Genomic DNA, 20,197 nt, shown 5'->3' on the forward strand with positions numbered 1-20,197 from the left:
TGGGAAATATTTCCAATGAAAACGCGACTTTAGACGCCCGGTGTCACGTGAAGCTTCCGCTTCGAATTGATAAAACGGCAGAGTTATTATTTACACGAGCATACCACACAAACTGCATTACCAAGCTGCGCTGGTATATCTCCAATATTATTAATGCGCTGGCCGACGGAATGCGAAGGTTGCAAAACCACTTATAACACGTGACTTCACGAGCTCCTTCAAACTCATTATTATTACGATTACCACGCCGCCTAAAATCCGACGACATTGTAGATAAGCTTTGCAATAAAATATCACGGAAAGCGTGACTTGCAATCTGTGAATGTGAGTTGAGTGCGCGTGAGTGCGTGCGTGTGAATTCCTTACGTCATGTGCATATCCCCGCTAGTTATGTATTGCTCGGGGTATATCCCAGAGCCCGTAAAGCGGCGGTGGCGCACATCACGATGGTGTGAATGGAGCAGGCGATCCTCGTGTACCGCTGTGCGAAGGAGGACAGCCCAAACCACCCGCATTAATCCGCCAGACTCTGGCCAAGGATCCCATCCCGCAATCACAGCATCAGTCGTCCTATCCCCGAAGCCCCTCCCTACCTCCTTCATACCCCCCACCCTCTCCGCCCCCACACCTTCCATCCCAATCCTTCTCTCCCCTCCCTCCCTCCCACCATGCACCACCCCCATCCACCACCCCCTCACTTCTGCAACCACCACCACCCCGTCCCCTCCACCACCCCAGCCACCCCAATCCTCCCCGCGCCCTCCTCCCCGTGAATCCTTCGCGGCTGCGAGAGCGGCAGAGACGGCTCTGTGCAGCGATGCTGCTGTTGCTGCCACTGCTGATGCTGGGCTAAGCGCGACGCGTGGAGCGAGCGAGGGAGCGGAGGAGCGAGCGCTCCGTGCACTCGCACCGGTTGAGGAGGAGACTCGGACGGAATTTTAGCGCGCACGGCTATCAGGGACCCGTGGCGCGTTCATTCGTTCATTCTCTTTTTCTCTCCCACCTCGCTCCACCTCTGTCGTTTCCTCTCTGTCTCTCTCGCTCAGTCTCTCTCGTTATCCCGCTGTTTCTGTTTTCGCAATATTCGAGTGCCCGGCTTTGCTGCAGCTGCAGATCTTCACGATGCGTATCGCGAGAGGTGTCCTGCCCAGATCATAAAGGTACGTGGCACACGCAGCAAAAGCGTGCACGCGGTGGTGTACTCCCATCCGCATGAACAAACAAACACATAACTGTTCATCTGTGAATGCGTTAGGCTAGCCGAACTCTGTAGTGGTTTCGCTTGTCTCGTCGTTAGCCTAAGCCGCGAATAACTTATTTCGCACCGTACGCAGCCGACCGTGCCAATCTGAGGTGCGTGATTAAAAATAACAATCGTGCGCATATTTCAAACGATGTATCCAATGCTACACGCGACGTTTCACGTCAATGGGCAAAAGCTGTGACGACGAAGTTGCGCGCGTATGTGTGTGTGTCCAGCCTTACGATTAAACTAATTAGAAAAGAAGGCGCGATTTCAAGGTCTTTCCCTTCGTTGTGGATCTGCCTGGGTGCTGCCTACACCGTATATAGTCTACACTCGGAGTACATCCTGCGAAGCGTTAAGTGGCACCACCACCACCACCAACAACAACAACAACAAAAAAAACGATTACGCATTCACGACACAAGGCAAAGCTCGCAAAGTTACACCGCTCGTCCGCACCTACCGGATTGCTTAAGGATTTAGTGCAGCGCCTTCGAGATGCCACTCATCCAGGAGGCGCAACGCGGATGAGTGTGTAAGAGGCATGATAGCACAGAGCATGCTTGGACGCGTACGTGCGTGCGTGCGTGTGTGCGCAAAGATACGTACAGACGAATCACGCACGTATCGTCTGCACAAACGTGTGTGTATAGCCACGCGTAGTCGACTCGCGACATAGATGTGTATGGTTTGCATATGCATCTGCATTTCCACATGTAGAACTATCTTACATGTGTAGTCTATATACACGTCTTTTCGTGTATATATAACGACGTATAGAATAATGAAACATGTGCTCATACACGTGTGTGTGTGTGTAGCCACACATACGTATGTGTGACCAGTTATAATCGAATCATCCATGTAGAGTCTATGTATATGTGTGTGTAACCACACAGTCTAATGTTCATGTTTCCCCTACGCACGCGTGCTTGTGTGTATAACCACATATAGACTAATCGTACATGCATATCCTAAGAATACGTGTGTGCGTGCGTGTGTATAGCCACTTAGTGGTGAGCGGTAATGTAGCGGTTACGAATATATGAACCGGTCCTGTGCCTCCCGTAGGTCGACTCAACCTCAAATGAGTATCTGGCGCGGTGTGTAAACATCGCCACTCAGGGACAAAGGCGGCCGGGCGTGGTGCTGGCTACCCATTCCCTCGTGTGCCTTCATAGGTGCTCGCTAACAGCAATAACCCCAACAGCATGTTAATGTTGTGCGGGGGATCTTTGTTATAACCACTCAGTGGAATCATACATGTATAACCGCCTGGCACATACCGCGTGTGAAGCTGTGTGTGTGTGTTGCACTGCTGCGTGCGCATGTTGTTAAACTGTAAGAGGCAGCACTCACGATGAAAGGAAGCAGCAGCAGCAGCAAGCAAGCAGTTGTGCCGCGTGATGCGCTCATGTGTTCAGGGGCGCACCACTCCACTGGCGTATGTGCGCATGGAAACGTGAGCATACGTGTCGTGTATAAGCCGCAGGCGAAAACACGTCGGCATTGGAACCCGCTAATCCTTTAAAGGCATCCACGAGTTCACTGCCGCTGACGTTAATTAGCAGACGGCGCAAAGTTGTCGGCGCTTTCGAGCGCACGGACGGAGGGTTGATGCAGCCCACGGACATTTTGGATATTTCAGTCACTTTTTTTGCGCGCACAGGCGGGCATAATAACGTGGCCGCCTCGGAGTCTCATGCAGATTTGGCTGTCTGCTCGCCCGTTGCTGCTTGAAACATTACGCGTATTCACTTAGCGGCCGCTTGGCAACCAGGAGGACACGGCCCCAGGCTGTTACTCTATAGAGAGAGAGAGCCCGTGGAATGACAAAGGGGGCCGTGGCTCCCCAAAATCGGCCGTTACGTGGTCGGCATGCCGCGCTCTGCATTCAGCTCCGAGTCTACTCAGCTGTAATGATGCCTTTTAAATACACTGAGCGGGCCCGGCGCGGATTATACATGCCGAGCACGTATGGCGCATTCTGCACGGGACGCTCACTCCGTGGCATTCAACGACGAAAGGGGGGTAGACTCTTATAATTCTAATTACTCATATAAATAAGGCCAGGCTGCAGCATACCCCCGTGGGAACTTTGCTATCAACGTGTGCCTCGGCTCAAATGAGCATTGTGGTGGTACTGGCAGTTGGCGGAAATTCCACATTCTCATGACGGGGGCGGTGTGAGACAGTATCTTAAGAGGGAACCCACTGTTGGGGCTGAGCTGACCCATCCCCAACATCCGGACCGCGATTTGAATTCGCCACCTTCCAATTGTGAGTCGAGGGCTCCAACCGTAGCGCACCTGGTCGAATGATATGCACACACCCACGTTGCATTCTCGATGCCAGATTGACGGAACTCACAACTCTAAAGCAATTCTCACCGGGCAAAGGCACTCTCGGCCCCAAAACATATAGAAGAACGCAAACGCGTGATCTTCCGTTTCTGCTCTGCATGTAATTAGTATGAGCGCCGGCACTCTAACGCGTTGCGGAAATCCTTCCCAAAGCACGCAATTAGCCAACTTGTCCATCACGTGCAATGGAAGCACTATTAGCAGAGAGGCACGGTCGCGTATAGACACATTAAGCATTCGCTGCTCCGCTCGGGGACTGCTCACGACGAGGATGCTCAAATTCCTTGCACTGCCTCTCTGGATCATGAATACGGACGTGCAGTGAAAATTAGTTGTGACTGTGCAACGCAACTTTGTTTTGTGTGTTAACTGTTCAGGGGACATCTCACCCGGGCAGGATGACGTATTGTATGGCTGACAAAAGCTTGCAAATTTGATTCACGCGTCTGTGCGCGCGCGTGTGTGTGCGTGTGACTGCGGCTGTGTTTTATCGCTCTTAATTTTATTACCGAGAAGCGATGTCGTATAAAGTAATTTACATTATTTATGCCATCACCATAGAAACATTTGTTTCTTTGTGGCATCCACGATGGACCAAGCTATTTGATTTTTTTCATCGGCTTGAGTAATTGTATATCAAAGGGACAAATGAGATACGCTGCACTATGCACACATCCTGCAGGCAGTATACAATGGTGCACAATGCACGCCGTGCATCCGTGCGCTGCGCGGTCAAAATGACTAACGCGGCGACTGATTTCATGATTTTAGCAACACCCTACAGAATTCATGTTTATATTAGCTTGGCACATTTTAAAAGTGGCGGCTACGTTCACAGTGGTTGTATTCGCATGGATGAACATGCATCTCCATTAATACAAACATGTGCCCTCTTCCAATCAACGCTGTATGCATCGCCAGATAGGTGTGACAGACTTGCAACTTGCAAAGGATAGCACGTAACTAAGACGCATTATGGTAAACGTATGTGCAATGTGTGCGTGTGAAAAGTGAAGCTTTTGACAAGAGATATTCGGAAGGCATTCGTCTTAACGAGTATCCTATTGCATTCCCAAATAGTTGCGCTCTCGTTTCGGGCCAAGTTCATTTTTTACGCATGGGCACCATATTTGGTGATACTTTGTTGGCAATGGTACACACAAAAATAACACATTTGCCAACAGACACTGCTTAAAATGTAAACTAATACAATAGGCTACGTTTCGAGCAATGCCCCTTCTGCATAGCACATAGGGAGGCCAGAAAGATAAGATTTGGAGACCATGCTCTAAATAATTGCCCAAACGTCTCTCCATTAGATACACAGTATTGCTTTTAAGGCAGTGTTATTGACGAAATTTGTCGAGTTTTTTTCGCGTGTGTGTTTGTTTATATATTGCCATGTCAGTGAATTTGTTTTGCACTCACACGTTGCCGTTTCCGCTGCCGTATTTAACCCCCCACCCCAACACGCACGCGCGCGCGCAATTGTTCATTTCGACACAAGTGCCGCAGCCCACGCCTCCTCGCATTGAGACATTTAATGCGGGCTCGCGTGGCGCTTTCGCATCCCCCAGGCAACCCCTCCCCAAGCCGATGTCTTCAGCTCACGGCGGCCACAAGGTGGAGACGTCGAGTCGCGCCTAAACCCAACCCCCAGCTCCCGCATTTTGAACGGCCTTCGTTTCTGTGAACGTCCGAGAGGCCGATGGTCCAAGGTTGCCACCCCCTCCTCCTCTTCCCCAAGCCGCCCCTCTCGCTCGCAATTGCCGCATCGGCGAGTCGACTGCAAACGAGACGCGCGCACGCGCCGCCGTCAAGGTGTGCTGTTTTCAAGCAATCTGGATGATAGTCCACTTTAATTGAGTGTGAATACGAATACACATTTGACGATGCAGGGTATAGTCATTAAAAAAAAGGTTAAAGGTGCAGGCCTGCCCCTGCTGGCAGAAGGTCCTCCACTGCAATCAGCTCTCGAGAGCCACTCTAGAGAGGCACTCTGGAGGGTTTTTGGCCTATTCCTCCACCTTGACCGGTCGCCTTGGGAGAGGTGGGAGTACACACACTTTATCTTCCCCCCCCAACACACTCGACTTGCCAATCGACTCAGCTACGGTGTTCCCGTTCATACCAGGGGACGGACAGAGGCGGGGATATATACAAGCACGCGTAATTTGTGGGTTGAAGTTTGACATATTCCATCGTGTCATGTTTCACTTTGTGGAGAGTCAGCAGTGGCGGTTATCCTCATTTCACCAGTAAAGGAGGGTTAGGGCCACCAACAGAGACAGGTCGCAGCCCCCAATGAGACATGCACGGCATCATTACGTATGTTCACACCCGCAGCCTAACCCAATGCAATGGCCACCAACACACAACGTGCGAAATGCTAACCCGATGTAACCAAGTCGAGGTTAAGGCGTAGTCCCATCACGCACGACGTTTCCTACGAGGCAACTGTGAGCCGTATGCTACGGGACGTGCACGATTGCACGTGCAGCGCGTGGGTCCCTTAAACCAGAATGAGAGACGGCAGGGACCACCGCCCCCTCCACTCCACGCTAGGGATGTTCAGGAATCGTCCCTTAATTGATTCTGGGCCAGGAGCATGCTGCTGCTGTCTGTCGTTGAGCCACGCGCGCTGCTCCACACTTTGCCAGGGGATGTGCGAACTGCTGCCATGCATGCCGCTGCCACACGCACGGGTTGTTGCGAAGCGGGTGAAAGTTAATCATTTGCACCCCCACCCCCCGTTTTGCATTGCATCTTGCAGACTAGCGCACGCTGGATGCGCCCACCCAGAATGCCGACGTTACGTATCATGACCCTGTTCATCCTCGTCAATTACCACTCGCTTGCCGGATGGGGCCAGCGCAGGGACGAGCGCCAGTGCTGGAGCTCTGTCCAGAAGGCGTTTTACGGCTCCTTCACCAGCAGGGATCCCTCGCATTACCACGACGACCGCTCGGGGTGCGGATGGATAATAGCGAACCCGGACCCGGCCAAGTACGGCGTCTTCGTGAAGCTGTCCAAGGACGCGTTGGCGTGCTCCTCCCACCAGCTGCTGGCGTACATGTTTGACTCGAAGCCCTTCGACAACCGCACGAGCCAGGACGTGGATATTCTGCGCGAGGTGTGGGACGTGTGCGACGTGCCCTCGGCCATCGTCTACTTCCAGACGGACGCGCGCTACCTGCAGCTGCGCTTCTTCTCCGAGGACGGGAGCACCGAGGCCGCCAGCTCGAACGCGCTGCGCGGCGCCGACCGGCCGGGAGTTTCGCTCGAATTCGTGATCCTCGCCACGGAGGCGCCCAGCGCGGGTGGCTGCCAGCTCGTGTGCGGCTGGTTGACCAGCTGCCCCTGTCGCCCCAGCTTGCTCGACGATGTGGCTTTGCACTGCGGGATCGTACAGGCGCCTTGCGACTGCTCTGCCCGGCATCTGGACGACCCCGGGGGAGGAGGAGGAGGCGGAGAGACAGGTGGAGGAGGAGGTGCGGCAGCTCCCGATGAGTGCGAAGGAAATTATAAACGTGCCTCGAGGCAAAGCTCCGCGAATGTCGAGTGTGATCCCGCCGAAGATGCCACTCCAGGTACCGTGCCTCACGCAGCTACTCATCACACAGCCACTCATTCAGCACACGGCCACTCACTCATCACACGGCCACTCACTCATCACACGGCCACTCACTCATCACACAGCCACTCACTCATCACACAGCAACTCACTCATCACACAGCCACTCACTTATCACACAGCCACTCACTCAGCACACAGCCACCCACTCATCACACAGCCACTCACTCATCACACAGCCACTCACTCATCACTCAGCCACCCACTCATCACTCAGCAACTCACTCATCACACAGTCACTCACTCATCACACAGCCACTCAGTCATCACACAGTCACTCACTCATCACACATCCACTCACTCATCACACAGCCACTCACTCATCACACAGTCACTCACTCAGCACACAGCCACCCACTCATCACTCAGCCACTCACTCATCACACAGTCACTCACTCATCACACAGCCACTCACTCATCACACAGCCACTCACTCATCACACAGCCACTCACTCATCACACAGCCACTCACTCATCACACATCCACTCACTCAGCACACAGCCACTCACTCATCACACAGCCACTCACTCAGTACACAGCCACTCACTCATCACACAGCCACTCACTCATCACACAACCACTCACTCATCACACAGCCACTCACTCAGCACACAGCCACTCACTCATCACTCAGCCACTCACTCATCACACAGCCACTCACTCATCACTCAGCCACTCACTCATCACACAGCCACTCACTCATCACATAGCCACTCACTCATCACACAGCCACTCACTCATCACAGAGTAACTCACTCATCACACAGTCACTCACTCAGCACACAGCCACTCACTCATCACACAGCCACTCACTCAGTACACAGCCACTCACTCATCACTCAGCCACTCACTCATCACACAGCCACTCACTCATCACTCAGCCACCCACTCATCACACAGCCACTCACTCATCACACAGCCACTCGCTCATCACACAGTCACTCAGTCATCAAACAGCCACCCACTCATCACTCAGCCACTCACTTAGCACACAGCCACTTGCCACTTCCACGCAGTTCCCTACCACCCACGTTTTTGCAACGTACCCCGCTAGTTATGGAGCACTCTGTCGCGCATTCTTTGTCATGCTTCAATGGGCGTTTGGCTCTCGAGAAATTCATGTTTGCAAGTGAAAGTGTAATTTTCAAGTTTACAGTGGTCATCTACATATTCCATCCTGAGTCAGTGGTGGACATCCCACATTTATATGACAGTGAATTGTCTATTCAGGACAACCACTGTTAACTTCCCACAAGGTAGTCCAGTACTTATAATATGGGAAGGGTTGGTGAAAGGATGGGGGCGACTGGGATTTAAACCCCCAGACATGGATCTGAATCATAACCCAATTGGGAGTAGAGTGCTTTGCTACATTCCACCCGTGAGCACATGCACATCAGATTATTAATACAAATTACTCGCATAGCATATCAAATACACATAGTACGTATTTATAGATAAGGTACATGTGTGAATATCTACCAGAACATAGTTCTATCTTGTTTTATATTAAACATATGTGAAACAAAGTACACACTCTTTGCTGTGCAATTTCCAACGAGATAAAAGATTACTATTTCATTCCTACTTTATCCCGTGCCATCTTTCTCTTGTCAGATGTAATTTAGATTCTCGTGTCAGGAGCTGACACCTGTATAATACACGATGTATAAAAAAGCAACACACGGCGGGGCACGATTGTATTCAGGAAATCTATAACATCAAAGTGTAGGGGTGCTTTTGCCCAACAATAAATTTGTTGTTGTAAAGTCGCCAGCGCTACGTGGCTATTGACGTGGGCTCATTATTTACCCTCTTGTCACAATCCAGCTTTGTTCAATCCCCCTTTTTTAAAAGTTTGGTCGAGAAACAATGCATCGACTTAATGTGTTAATTTCTGAAAGACTCACGCGTTGTTATATATTTGTCTTGTGTTGCAGTACTTAAATATGACCAGGATCATATTTAATATTCCTGAAACATGTCGCAGAAAATACATTATTTTAGGTGCCAGCTCTTATGTGGACTAATTAACTACAGGTATAACGTGTCAAATTTTGACATCGTTGCCTTGACTTAGCCTACTGTGCATAGTTTCAAACAAAAAGCAAAAACAGCTTAATTTGACCTCTTATACCGCCGGTTCAAGCGCAGTTGTCGGCAAGCACCTGTCAAGTTTGGCTACGGTCACAAAACATGCTCAAGATAAACACCGCTATTACATTTGCCAATCATCATTACAATTCACAGCTGCTGTGGGCACTCAGCGATAGTGGTGAATATTACTGGTGACACATGACCCACCGTCTCTAAAATACCGTAAAGCATTAGACATTGTCTGGACCCTAGCCCAAATTACAAAATAGCAATTCCACCGTCGTTGGCCCCTCCTGTGCCAAATGGATTCCGCAAGCCCCAAACCAAGGGTATATTTGAGCCTTGTGTTTGAAGCTGTCAACCCGGAGGCAGGACGTGATATCATTTGCGTGACCTTGCGGCAAAACGCCTGCAACATTTATGAAAGCTGGTTCGTGTTCGGAGAGGCGAGCACATGCCGTGCCAGCTGTAATGTTTAAAACGTAACTTAGCAAGCCCTGATTACAACGGCGATTATGATGACTAAGAATGTGATCATTATGCATTTACATATCTATGACTCATTAGCCCATTCATGTAGCCAGAACTGCTCAGATAATTCGAAATACCATTACATTTGAATTATATTACATTTGGGAATGGCATTTAACATGATAGTGGAGTCCCCCCCCCCCCCCATTATTTATATCTATATATTTATTTAATTAATTACCTCATGAATGCTGCCACTTGTGATTTAAATATTACCATTATAGCCACTAGATGGAAGTACAGAGCCTCTGAATGTTTGGCCGAACATCTACGAAGGAATCATAATGCAGCGCCAGAATAAAGGCGATTCGCCCTCCGCGTAATCCCACACGCGCTCGTGTACAAATCACACGCGTGTACAAATCACACGCGTGTACAAATCACACGCGTGTACAAATCACACGCGTGTACAAATCACACGCGTGTACAAATCACACGCGTGTGTACACAGGGCAACACAGAACCACGTGGATGTCGTCATCAGCTTTGCCACTGTGCACCGCTAACAAGAGGCGTTCGGTTTCATGAGCCACGGGCAAATGTTCACGGTTGTCTGTTTAAAATGCGGACGGCAAAGGAATTAAACAGATCCATACTCTTTGGTTCTTTCGGTAAAGTCACGTAGGTGTAAAATATAATAAATTAAATCACGACGTTTCGGGCGCACACACAAGCATCCGTCATCAGGTGGGACAACCAGGTGGGACAACCACCTGATGACGGACGCTTGTGTGTGCGCCCGAAACGTCGTGATTTAATTTATTGTATTTTACACCGACGTGACTTTACCGAAATAACCAAAGAGTATGGATCCCTGCAGTCACGAAAACTTCAAATCTAGATTGAATTAAGGTGATTCAAGTAAAAGAGTGATGTTTTCGTAACATGCATTAAGTGTGAGCATCTTTCAGTTTCAGTTTCATTTATTTGGTAAAGCCCTGTGAGCCATTCGGCTCTTGAATCGGGTGCAACCGCAACAAACATAAAACAAAAACATGAACAAGAAAACATCTTAAAGTTACTATGTGCCGACAGAATATCTAAGAAAAGACAGAAAAATATTGCAGAAAAAGCACCGTATAAAGCACGTATGTGATTTCCCGTTGAAACAATGATTCCATTGAATCTGACTTAGAGGTAATCTGTCTGCACATTATGTCCAGACTCTGAAAGTTAATTTATACTACAACTTACAATGCACAGCTGCACCGAGGATTAAATTGTTTATAACATCTCAATAATATTGAATATTTCACAGTTTCTCTTGCCTGCATTACCATAAAATAATTGACGGATTTCGTGTTTCTTTGTTCAACTTGCTGTCATCAAGTAATCTTGCAGAGATTCATTGCAACAAGCGCAATTGCAGTGTCACCTGTTCACATGAAACAGCAACTTAATTGACATAATTGCATGAGATGCTTCACACGTATGGCCCAAATGAGGTCTATTCAGTCCATCTCAATTGCATCTAACTACCTCGGCCACAATCGTAGATGCTGCACACAATCATGAATGCACAATTCCTCTAATCATCTGCGTGTGTGCGTGATATTACTTTGTGGTGGAGCAGTGTCGCAGTTCTTAGCACACTGCGCTACGAACCAGGGGACCCGAGTTCGCATTCCCGCTCACGGCCAACACTAGTAACAAATATATGAATTTGTCCTGGGCCTCCCCTAGATCTACTCAGCCTCAAATGAGTACCCGGTGCAGTGTGTAAACATCGCCACTGGGGGGACAAAGGAAGTCGGGCGTGGTGCTGGCTACCAACCCCCTCGTGTGCCGTGCCGACCTTCATAGGTGCTCGCTAACAGCACTTGTCCTAACAGTCTGTTAAGGCTATACTGGGATTTGTTTTCTTTCTAACATGACTATGCAGTCCTCATTATCGGCCGGAACTTTCCGGGGCCGAGGTCTAGAACATGCTATTTATGTATTCACTCTAATCTCTCTGCACGTATGATATATGGGTTAGACAGCCCTCTGTTAAGGAGCACTGTGACTCAGGATCGCAAGGTCAAAAATTCAAATCCAAGTTAGACACGGTTTCAGCTCATTATCTCTCTTGGGTTGATAAAATTAGTAACTCTTTGTGGGAAGCCAATATTGAACATCATATGGAGAGATGTATCTGCACCATGCATACGCACAATTTAAACATTTGGCTCATGACCCAAAAGAGAGAATGACACCAGTGCATTGCTTGTTTGATATTTTCATCACTTTAACTTTTACTTTTTTTACACGTATACAGATTATACTAACTGTTATGTGAACAATACTCTCGTAGATTATATTATATTAAATAGATGAGCCTCACTGTCAAAAAAGTGAGGCTGCAAATGTGGTATTCTGCAATGTGTTAACTGACCTACTTTCAAGAACCATTTTAAAAGTTCTAAATTATCATGACGGTTTTCGAAATGTTTTCGAATTGAATGCAAGTGCGATGCGATTGTAAGGCAAAAGTCAAATAGTCTCCGGTCTCAAATGAGTATGGAGCCCAGGCCCGTGGCATCGCCGTATAATCAATGGGGAGGGTGAGGGGGGAAGCCCCCACTTTCTAAATATATTAATTTACTTAACATGGAGAGTTTACACGGCCAATATTTAGATCTATAATGCATTTATTGCTTTTTGGATTTAATTATGCCTTTCTGGATCTTGTCCTGAAGATGGATGGCACAGTTTCAAGTGGCGTGCCGTGTGTCTAATAGCTAAATCTGGGTGTTAGAATATTCAACAATGTGCTAACGAGCGTAAACAAATAGTAGTTGGTGTGTTAATAAACGTGTGTACATCACGTGACAATTGGATTTGTTTGTCTTTGTCGGTGGCGACGGCTCTGATAACAACATTTTGGTCAGATCGTTACATCGCCTAACACAAATATCAATTATCAATCTTTTAATTCAGGCAATAAATGTTGGTAGGCTATTTAAAAACAGTGGTAGTTTTTCGTCTACGATCATCAGCTTGGTGAAAACCCATATCCATCTAACTGAATGTACTCCAAATGCGTCTACTTAATTTCAGCGACTCAACAATCGGTCTGCATTGGTTGCAGGTTCATGGATAAAATGACAAGTCATTGATGGGCTTCACAGCCTCGTAAATAATGCACGATTGACAAAAGCAAATCATCACGTTACTCAATCTGTTTAGGTTTTAATAATTTGTTTAAAGTTGGTTTGACATTTACGTGCGTTGTCATCCCCACCCAGAGTATTTTGCTTGCATGTCCGAGTTTTTTGTATGCCCGTCCGCTTTAAACAAGGTCACGCTATTGGTTTGATGGGGGTGCCGTTCATCTCCATGAGCCCGTGGTGGCAATTCCACTCAGGGGCCATCCGTGTCTTTCTAGGACAGTTTTTGTTAACGTCCCAAAAAAATATGGACCGACTCCTATAATCAACTTGAGAGGGATGAGGGGATCTGAACTTACGAGCTTCCTACTGTGAGTTACAGCACCACCAGTATGAACAGAGCACCGAATAAAGAATATGCATCACGCCACTGTTCGTCAACAGGCAGGTCGCGTTGCATGTGCTGGGTGGAGTGTTGTGGGGACTCCCACCTGTTCATCGAAGACTGGCCAGTGTGGAAGAGGCCCATCTACCTCTACCTTTACATTACATCATACGTCATTGCATAAATGTGCCACGGCTTAAATCTTGACTTAAAGCTTTCGTGACTGCAGCAATTCAGATTATTTGGGTCTTTCGGTAAAGTCACGTAGATACGGCTTATAGAATATGGGGTGGAGTAATGTCACAGTGGCTAGTGCCCTGCGCATTGAGCCCGATCATCTCTAAATCTCATTCAATTCCCGGCCATGCGTAACATTTGACCCAACCCTGACCACGAACTTTGCACCCACAGTTCTGGGAGGTAAGATCTCTGCCATAATGTCAACTGGCTGCCAGCGTGTTCTCTTTATTCCATGTTGGATGTTAGACGCAGTCAGTTTAATGGCAGGCTTTTTGCGTGAACAGAATTACATTCTTCGACTGGTAATGAATTTCTGGGTGGTGTGGTGGTGCAGCGGTGAATTGTGCCATGAGTTGGGTTGAGGGGAGTGGGAGAGGTTGGTGGGTACCACTCCCACTCTGATCCTGGCAACCTGAGTTAGATTCATGGCCACAGCTAATAACAACAATGAATGATTCATAATATAAATGTTGGGTCCAAGCCACGTAACGAAATTATAATTTATGTGTCATTAAAAACCCTCTACCATTCAATATAGCCAAACAAATTGTCACGTGGTGTACAAGTGTTTAACAACGCATCAATTATATATATATTATTAGTTCACCGCTAACTTGAAGAATAAGCCTTACAACCTAATTCAGCAATCAGATATGTTTCGCTTCAGTTTACGCCAAGAATCATCAGGATAAGACCTAGCAAGTTAGAGTAATGATCCAAGAGTCACTGCCCCAGTAAGCGTGGAACGTTGGGCCAACGTTGGTCCAATGATCCAACCACATGCCACCGGCCCAATGTTGCACGTTTATTTGGTTGTCACCTGACGGGGCTTCCTTAACATCAAATAGGTGTCATGACCTGAGATGAACAACGGGTCAGATATAAACTACAGTGTATATATTGATCATCACAAATTAATTTATGCTAATTTCATTATACTTTATATGGGGCAATGAGTAACATGTTATGTACTACAGTACACAAAATCCGTGATCTAATCCCATCTGCGAAGGATGTTATTCCTGACATGCAATATCCAAGAGTCTACAAACTGAGTTGTACCTGTGGTAGCAGTTACATTGGGGAAACGAAACGACATGTCTCGGACCGTGTTCGCGAACACAAGGCAGATCTGAAACACGGCAGAACCAATATCTCTGCCATGGCTGACCATTGTTATAATGCTGTGGGCACGCATGATATTGTTTTTTTCCGAGACCAAGGTACTCTGCAAACCTTCGGGCAACTATCAAAGGTTTGTTCATGAAGCCATCCAAATATATCAACATAGAACATAACTTAAACTGAGAAGATGGATACAAGTTGAACAATCATTGGAAGGATACTAATAGGGGTTTTCCCCTTTTTTCTGGCAACAACACTGACACCTTTTGCAAGAAATCATGCTTACATTAACCACAATACTTGCAGTCAAATTCAAACAAAAAACAATACTCTGATAATTTATGCATTGTCTTTGAAACTGATTGGTCCACACCAGAGACAGCTTTCTTTGGAGCCTAGTCTCATTTGGTGTTCGACCAGATGACGCCAAAAGGCGCACAGTTCAAAGACAACGCACTACCAGAGTAATGAGAGCTCGGAGTGAGCAGCTACATCATGGGACCTCCTTTGCCAGTACCAAAATATACTAATAGGGTTTTCCCCTTTTTTCTGGCAACAAAACTGACACCTTTTGCAAGGAATCATGCTTACATTAACCACAATACTTGTAGTCAAATGCAAACAAAAAACAATACTCTGATAATTTATGCATTGTCTTTGAAACTGATTGGTCCACACCAGAGACCTCCTTTGCCAGTACCAAAATATACTAATAGGGTTTTTCCCCTTTTTTCTGGCAACAAAACTGACACCTTTTGCAAGGAATCATGCTTACATTAACCACAATACTTGCAGTCAAATGCAAACAAAAAACAATACTCTGACAATTTATGCATTGTCTTTAAAACTGATTGGTCCACACCAGAGACAGCTTTCTTTGGAGCCTTGATGTAGCTTCTCACCCCGAGCTCTCATTACTCTGGTAGTGCGTTGTCTTTGAACTGTGCGCCTTTTGGCGTCATCTGGTCGAACACCATATGAGACTAGGCTCCAAAGAAAGCTGTCTGGTGTGGACCAATCAGTTTCAAAGACAATGCATAAATTATCAGAGTATTGTTTTTTGTTTGCATTTGACTGCAAGTATTGTGGTTAATGTAAGCATGATTCCTTGCAAAAGGTGTCAGTTTTGTTGCCAGAAAAAAGGAGAAAAACCCTATTAGTATATTTTGGTACTGGCAAAGGAGGTCCCATGATGTAGCTGCTAACCCCGAGCTCTCATTACTCTGGTAGTGCGGTGTCTTTGAACTGTGCGTCTTTTGGCGTCATCTGGTCGAACACCATATGAGACTAGGCTCCAAAGAAAGCTGTCTCTGGTGTGGACCAATCAGTTTCAAAGACAACTAGCTTTACTACCCGGCTTCGCCCGGGACTTGGATTCTCGACGCCCGGCCGTTTTTGTCTCCCCAGTGGCGATGTTCACACCACGGTTACTCGTTTGAGGCTGAGTCGACCTAGGGGAGGCCCAGGACCGGTTCAAATGATCGTCACAGGTGGTGGTAGTAAGTGGGAATCGAACTCGGGTAGCCGAGTTCATAGCGCAGCACACTAACCACTACACTACCGCTCGCCCCACACACGCGCCCCCCGTCCATAGGTACATATACACGCGTTTGCTACAGACACACATCTTTAACGGTGCGTACGGCAGTAAACGACAGGAATAATAAAGCAATGCTGCGCGAAGAACGTCTTAGACCTGCAAAACATTTGTATGGCACTTTACTCACGGAGGGTTGGGGGGGGGGATGCGTGATGAGCAGGCACACTGCGTTACGCTTCCGCACGCGCGGGTCACATGACAGATGTGACGTCACAGCTCACTTGCCGTGCAAAATATATGCATTATTGCGCCCCCCCCTCCCCCAAAAGAATACAAAAGTAATGTTTTTATAAGTTTTGCATGGTGTATATTCTGGAAAGTACCCACATGGCCAATTTCACGTTTTTTGCATGTCGGGAAGTACGATAAACATTTTCAACAGACACACATTCACAAATTTCCCTTTTTTATATATATATAAATAGCAGTAAAACCCGGCGTTGCACGGGTCTTCACGTGACGGGTCTTCACGTGTTGTCTGAGTTGGAGGCTTTGTATTTTGTGGTTTGCATGTGGACGCGTTCATTAAAAACAAAGTTTTTCACTATAAATTATTTATATGCGTGGCAGCGAACTTAATATAAAGGATTTAAAAATATATTCGCCTGTGAAGGACGCGGGGATCGATCCCGCGACCTTTGGCATGGGAAGCGAGGGCGCTACCAACTGCGCTACTCCGCCACGGCCTCGACGAACGGGCCAATCGCAGCGCTAGAAAAACCAAACGGACCAATCGTGTCTCGCAAATCCCTCACATTTCGTCCAATGAAACTGCGTATGGTCCGGCGACACACAGACACACACACAGACAGACAGACAGATTTGCGATTTTATATATATAGATGCATAAATTATCAGAGTATTGTTTTTTGTTTGCATTTGACTGCAAGTATTGTGGTTAATGTAAGCATGATTCCTTGCAAAAGGTGTCAGTTTTGTTGCCAGAAAAAAGGGGAAAACCCCTATTAGTATATGTTGGTACTGGAAAAGGAGGTCCCATGACATTGGAAGGATGTTAATAACCAGATAAAGCCTTAACTGGTTGTGGTTGTTTGCATCATACCTGCTGGGTACTAGTCTATTTTTCCGAGTTACTGTCCCCCCGTGTCCCACACTCAGCTTCCAACTTATAGCCCCCCCATCTCAATTTTTCTCCCCCTAGCGCTCACGCAGCTCCCCTTCCCCTGCTCCACACCCCCCTCTCTCTCTCCGCCCTTGCTCCTCCCCCCTGTCTTACCTATATAACCTCTTGCCACGGCAGCTCTCTCGCCTCCTTCAGCATTTTTTCTTGCCGTGGTTGTTCCACCTAGTGAAGATTGCTTGTGTTGTGATCGAAACGTCGTGATTTGTTTAATTTTATTTTATTTCTACTTACGTGACTTTACCGAAAGAACCAAAGAATATGTTAAGTACCATTCAGTATAACCACTCAAGAGTATAATGACCTGTAGTGCTCAGGAGAACATTATTATTTAATAGTTGATTGTTGAATTAAACAACAACGAGGATTTATTTTGTCACAGGTTTGGTCAGATCATCAGGCGGCCTAACCCAAAAAATCAATAACGAATCATAACATTGGCTGCGAAAACCTACGTGTTATGTTAATCGGCAGTGAGTGATATCGGGACTGATTCTTGGTACCACCCTCACCCACCCGCATCGACCAGCGTGGTGAAGTATGATCGGACCAATCTTGACCATATGGCATGAGAATGCATGAGGATGGCAGTGGGTCAAAAAATTGCTGTGAAATATTAATCTTATATACAATATTTGTAATTTATGATGCATTTCTTTGCCGCTCATGTCAAAGCGTGTGTTTCACTATCCACAATGCAGTATTTTCTCCATCCATTCTTTATTTCACTGATGTGTCACCTAAAACATGATTTTTTGTTCCGAACATTTTGCTTCTGTCTGTTTTTATGAAATAACTGCATGACCATTTGTGGAAAATAAAAATAAAACGTTAGGATAATATTCTAAAACATTAAGACATTTCTACTTTCAATTTGACGATTATCTGCAAATAATGAGACATTTTCAGTGTCGGGCAGACTGGGGATTTATTTTACCATAGGACCTGCTGTATTTATTTAATGTTATGGAGGAATTTTTGTGGAAATTTGCTTAATTTTTTTTTTACATACTACGTTATTTTACGGTTTTTATGCAAAATACCAAATTGGCAGCAGGTAAAATCGGTAAAAAAAATTGTTCAAATTATTATTAGACAACTAGTAATAATACAAGATTTGTAATATTTGTCTATTCATTTCCAGTTTCTTTTTAAATAGCTTTTGAGGAAGGGATTACGGTTCTGTCGATTTGATCTTTAAAGCTGTCACTTTTGTAGACTGCCTCTATAAGTGCTGCGCATGAAAAAAAAACTGGCTGCTCTCATTGTATGCCAACCTCGACACTTCTGTAAAAAAAAAATATGTCCATACTCTGGTATTGCCACAAAATACAGTTATGCAATTACGCAGAAAATGAACTTATTTTTGTCTTCAGCCTGAAATAGGATTGTGCAGTCAAGTTTAACGATGCTTTAAAAAAAAGCAAACGCATGACATTGGTCTGTCACTATAGTTTCTTAGCCTTCTGATTGCAACACTATGTTTTTTTTATGGATACATGCAGCATTGTTTACTGTTCATGTGTAAAGCATAACAAATTGTTGAGAATATTTCACTCAGGCCATGCACGAAAGCCAGTAAGATACAATCTTCCCACCGGTGGACCAGAGCTTGAATTGTAAAATCAATAAAAGGTTTACCATGCAGCCCATGTTGCTTTATCCAGTTTGAAAGTACTACTGTTACAATTCACATTCTGCTGATTTGGAGCAGAGAGGCAAGCACATCAATCTGACTTTATTTCATTACTGGGATTCGATGTTGATGTTGTTGCTGTTTTTTTTTGTTGACAGACAAAAGCCTCCGCTTCTCAGGGGTTTTGTCAGATGTAGACGGTCGAAATGAGACAATCGAGGCTGCTATTGAGTGATCGCAAAAGCCTTCTGATCTGGGCTCGCCCGTGTCATCGAATTGCCACTACAAGTTCACATCTCAAGATGATGCAGTGGCACAGATAAGAGTTTTACAATCTCTGGGTGTCAACATTAAAAACAACGACGTGCAAAGTGCACATATAAGCGAACACGACAATGAATGTGGCAAAGTAGCCTCGGCTGCCTACCTCCATGTATCAAACCCGAGCACAAAAAACGTCCAATACTGAATATCGCACTCTACAGATACAAGATCCCTGTATAATTGAAGGTGAACAAGAGTTGATATATTATATTATTTGGGTCTTTCAGTAAAGTTACGTAGATAGGTTGTGTTGTCATCAAAACGCCGTAGTTTTTTGTTATTTTATTTCAACCTATCTACGTGACTCTACCGAAAGACCCAAAGAATACGAATTCCTGCAGTCACAAAAGCTTTAGGTCAAGTTGATATTATTTCAAATAATTAGCTAGGTAGATTCATGTGACGAATCCCTCTACACTGTGAGTGGCTTATACTACGTTACTTTATATGCAACTGAGTGGTCTTCCTCTTCTTTCATATGGCTAATGGAGATGCAAAGCAACAACCACAATTTCACATTTAAGTGGTCAAGCCAGATAGCCGCATCAAGAGTAGCGGAGTGTATCGCTGTGATATCTTCTTCGTATCTGTGGATCGAGCATCGCGTCGTTCGTTATATGTTGCACGGTGTGTTCGGGATGACCACAGTCGCACACTGGAGAGTTTGTATTTCCATGTGTGCATCAGGTATCCGCATCGACTGCCATGGTTTGTGCAGTGGATGCGGTTTAGGGTGGTGACGAGCAGTTACAGCACCCGCCTCACTCCATGCCTAGGGATGAGGG

The 20,197-nt window shown here is 46.4% G+C and overlaps 1 protein-coding gene across 9 annotated transcripts in view; it reads left to right on the forward strand.

The window, feature by feature from the left end:
• Window positions 1-713: 713 nt before the first annotated feature.
• The window catches only part of LOC144935839 (adhesion G protein-coupled receptor B1-like), a 136,578-nt gene continuing 117,094 nt past the window's right edge, over window positions 714-20,197 (forward strand). For all 9 annotated transcript variants that reach the window (XM_078862636.1, XM_078862640.1, XM_078862642.1 and 6 more), the window contains exons 1-2: window positions 714-1,160; window positions 6,383-7,199. In XM_078862636.1, the coding sequence (XP_078718762.1) occupies window positions 6,398-7,199 (802 nt within the window). In that variant the 5' untranslated portion in view covers window positions 714-1,160; window positions 6,383-6,397. The remainder of the gene's footprint in view (window positions 1,161-6,382; window positions 7,200-20,197) is intronic.

Source organism: Lampetra fluviatilis, chromosome 14 (assembly GCF_964198595.1).
Source record: "Lampetra fluviatilis chromosome 14, kcLamFluv1.1, whole genome shotgun sequence".
NCBI lineage: Eukaryota > Metazoa > Chordata > Hyperoartia > Petromyzontiformes > Petromyzontidae > Lampetra > Lampetra fluviatilis.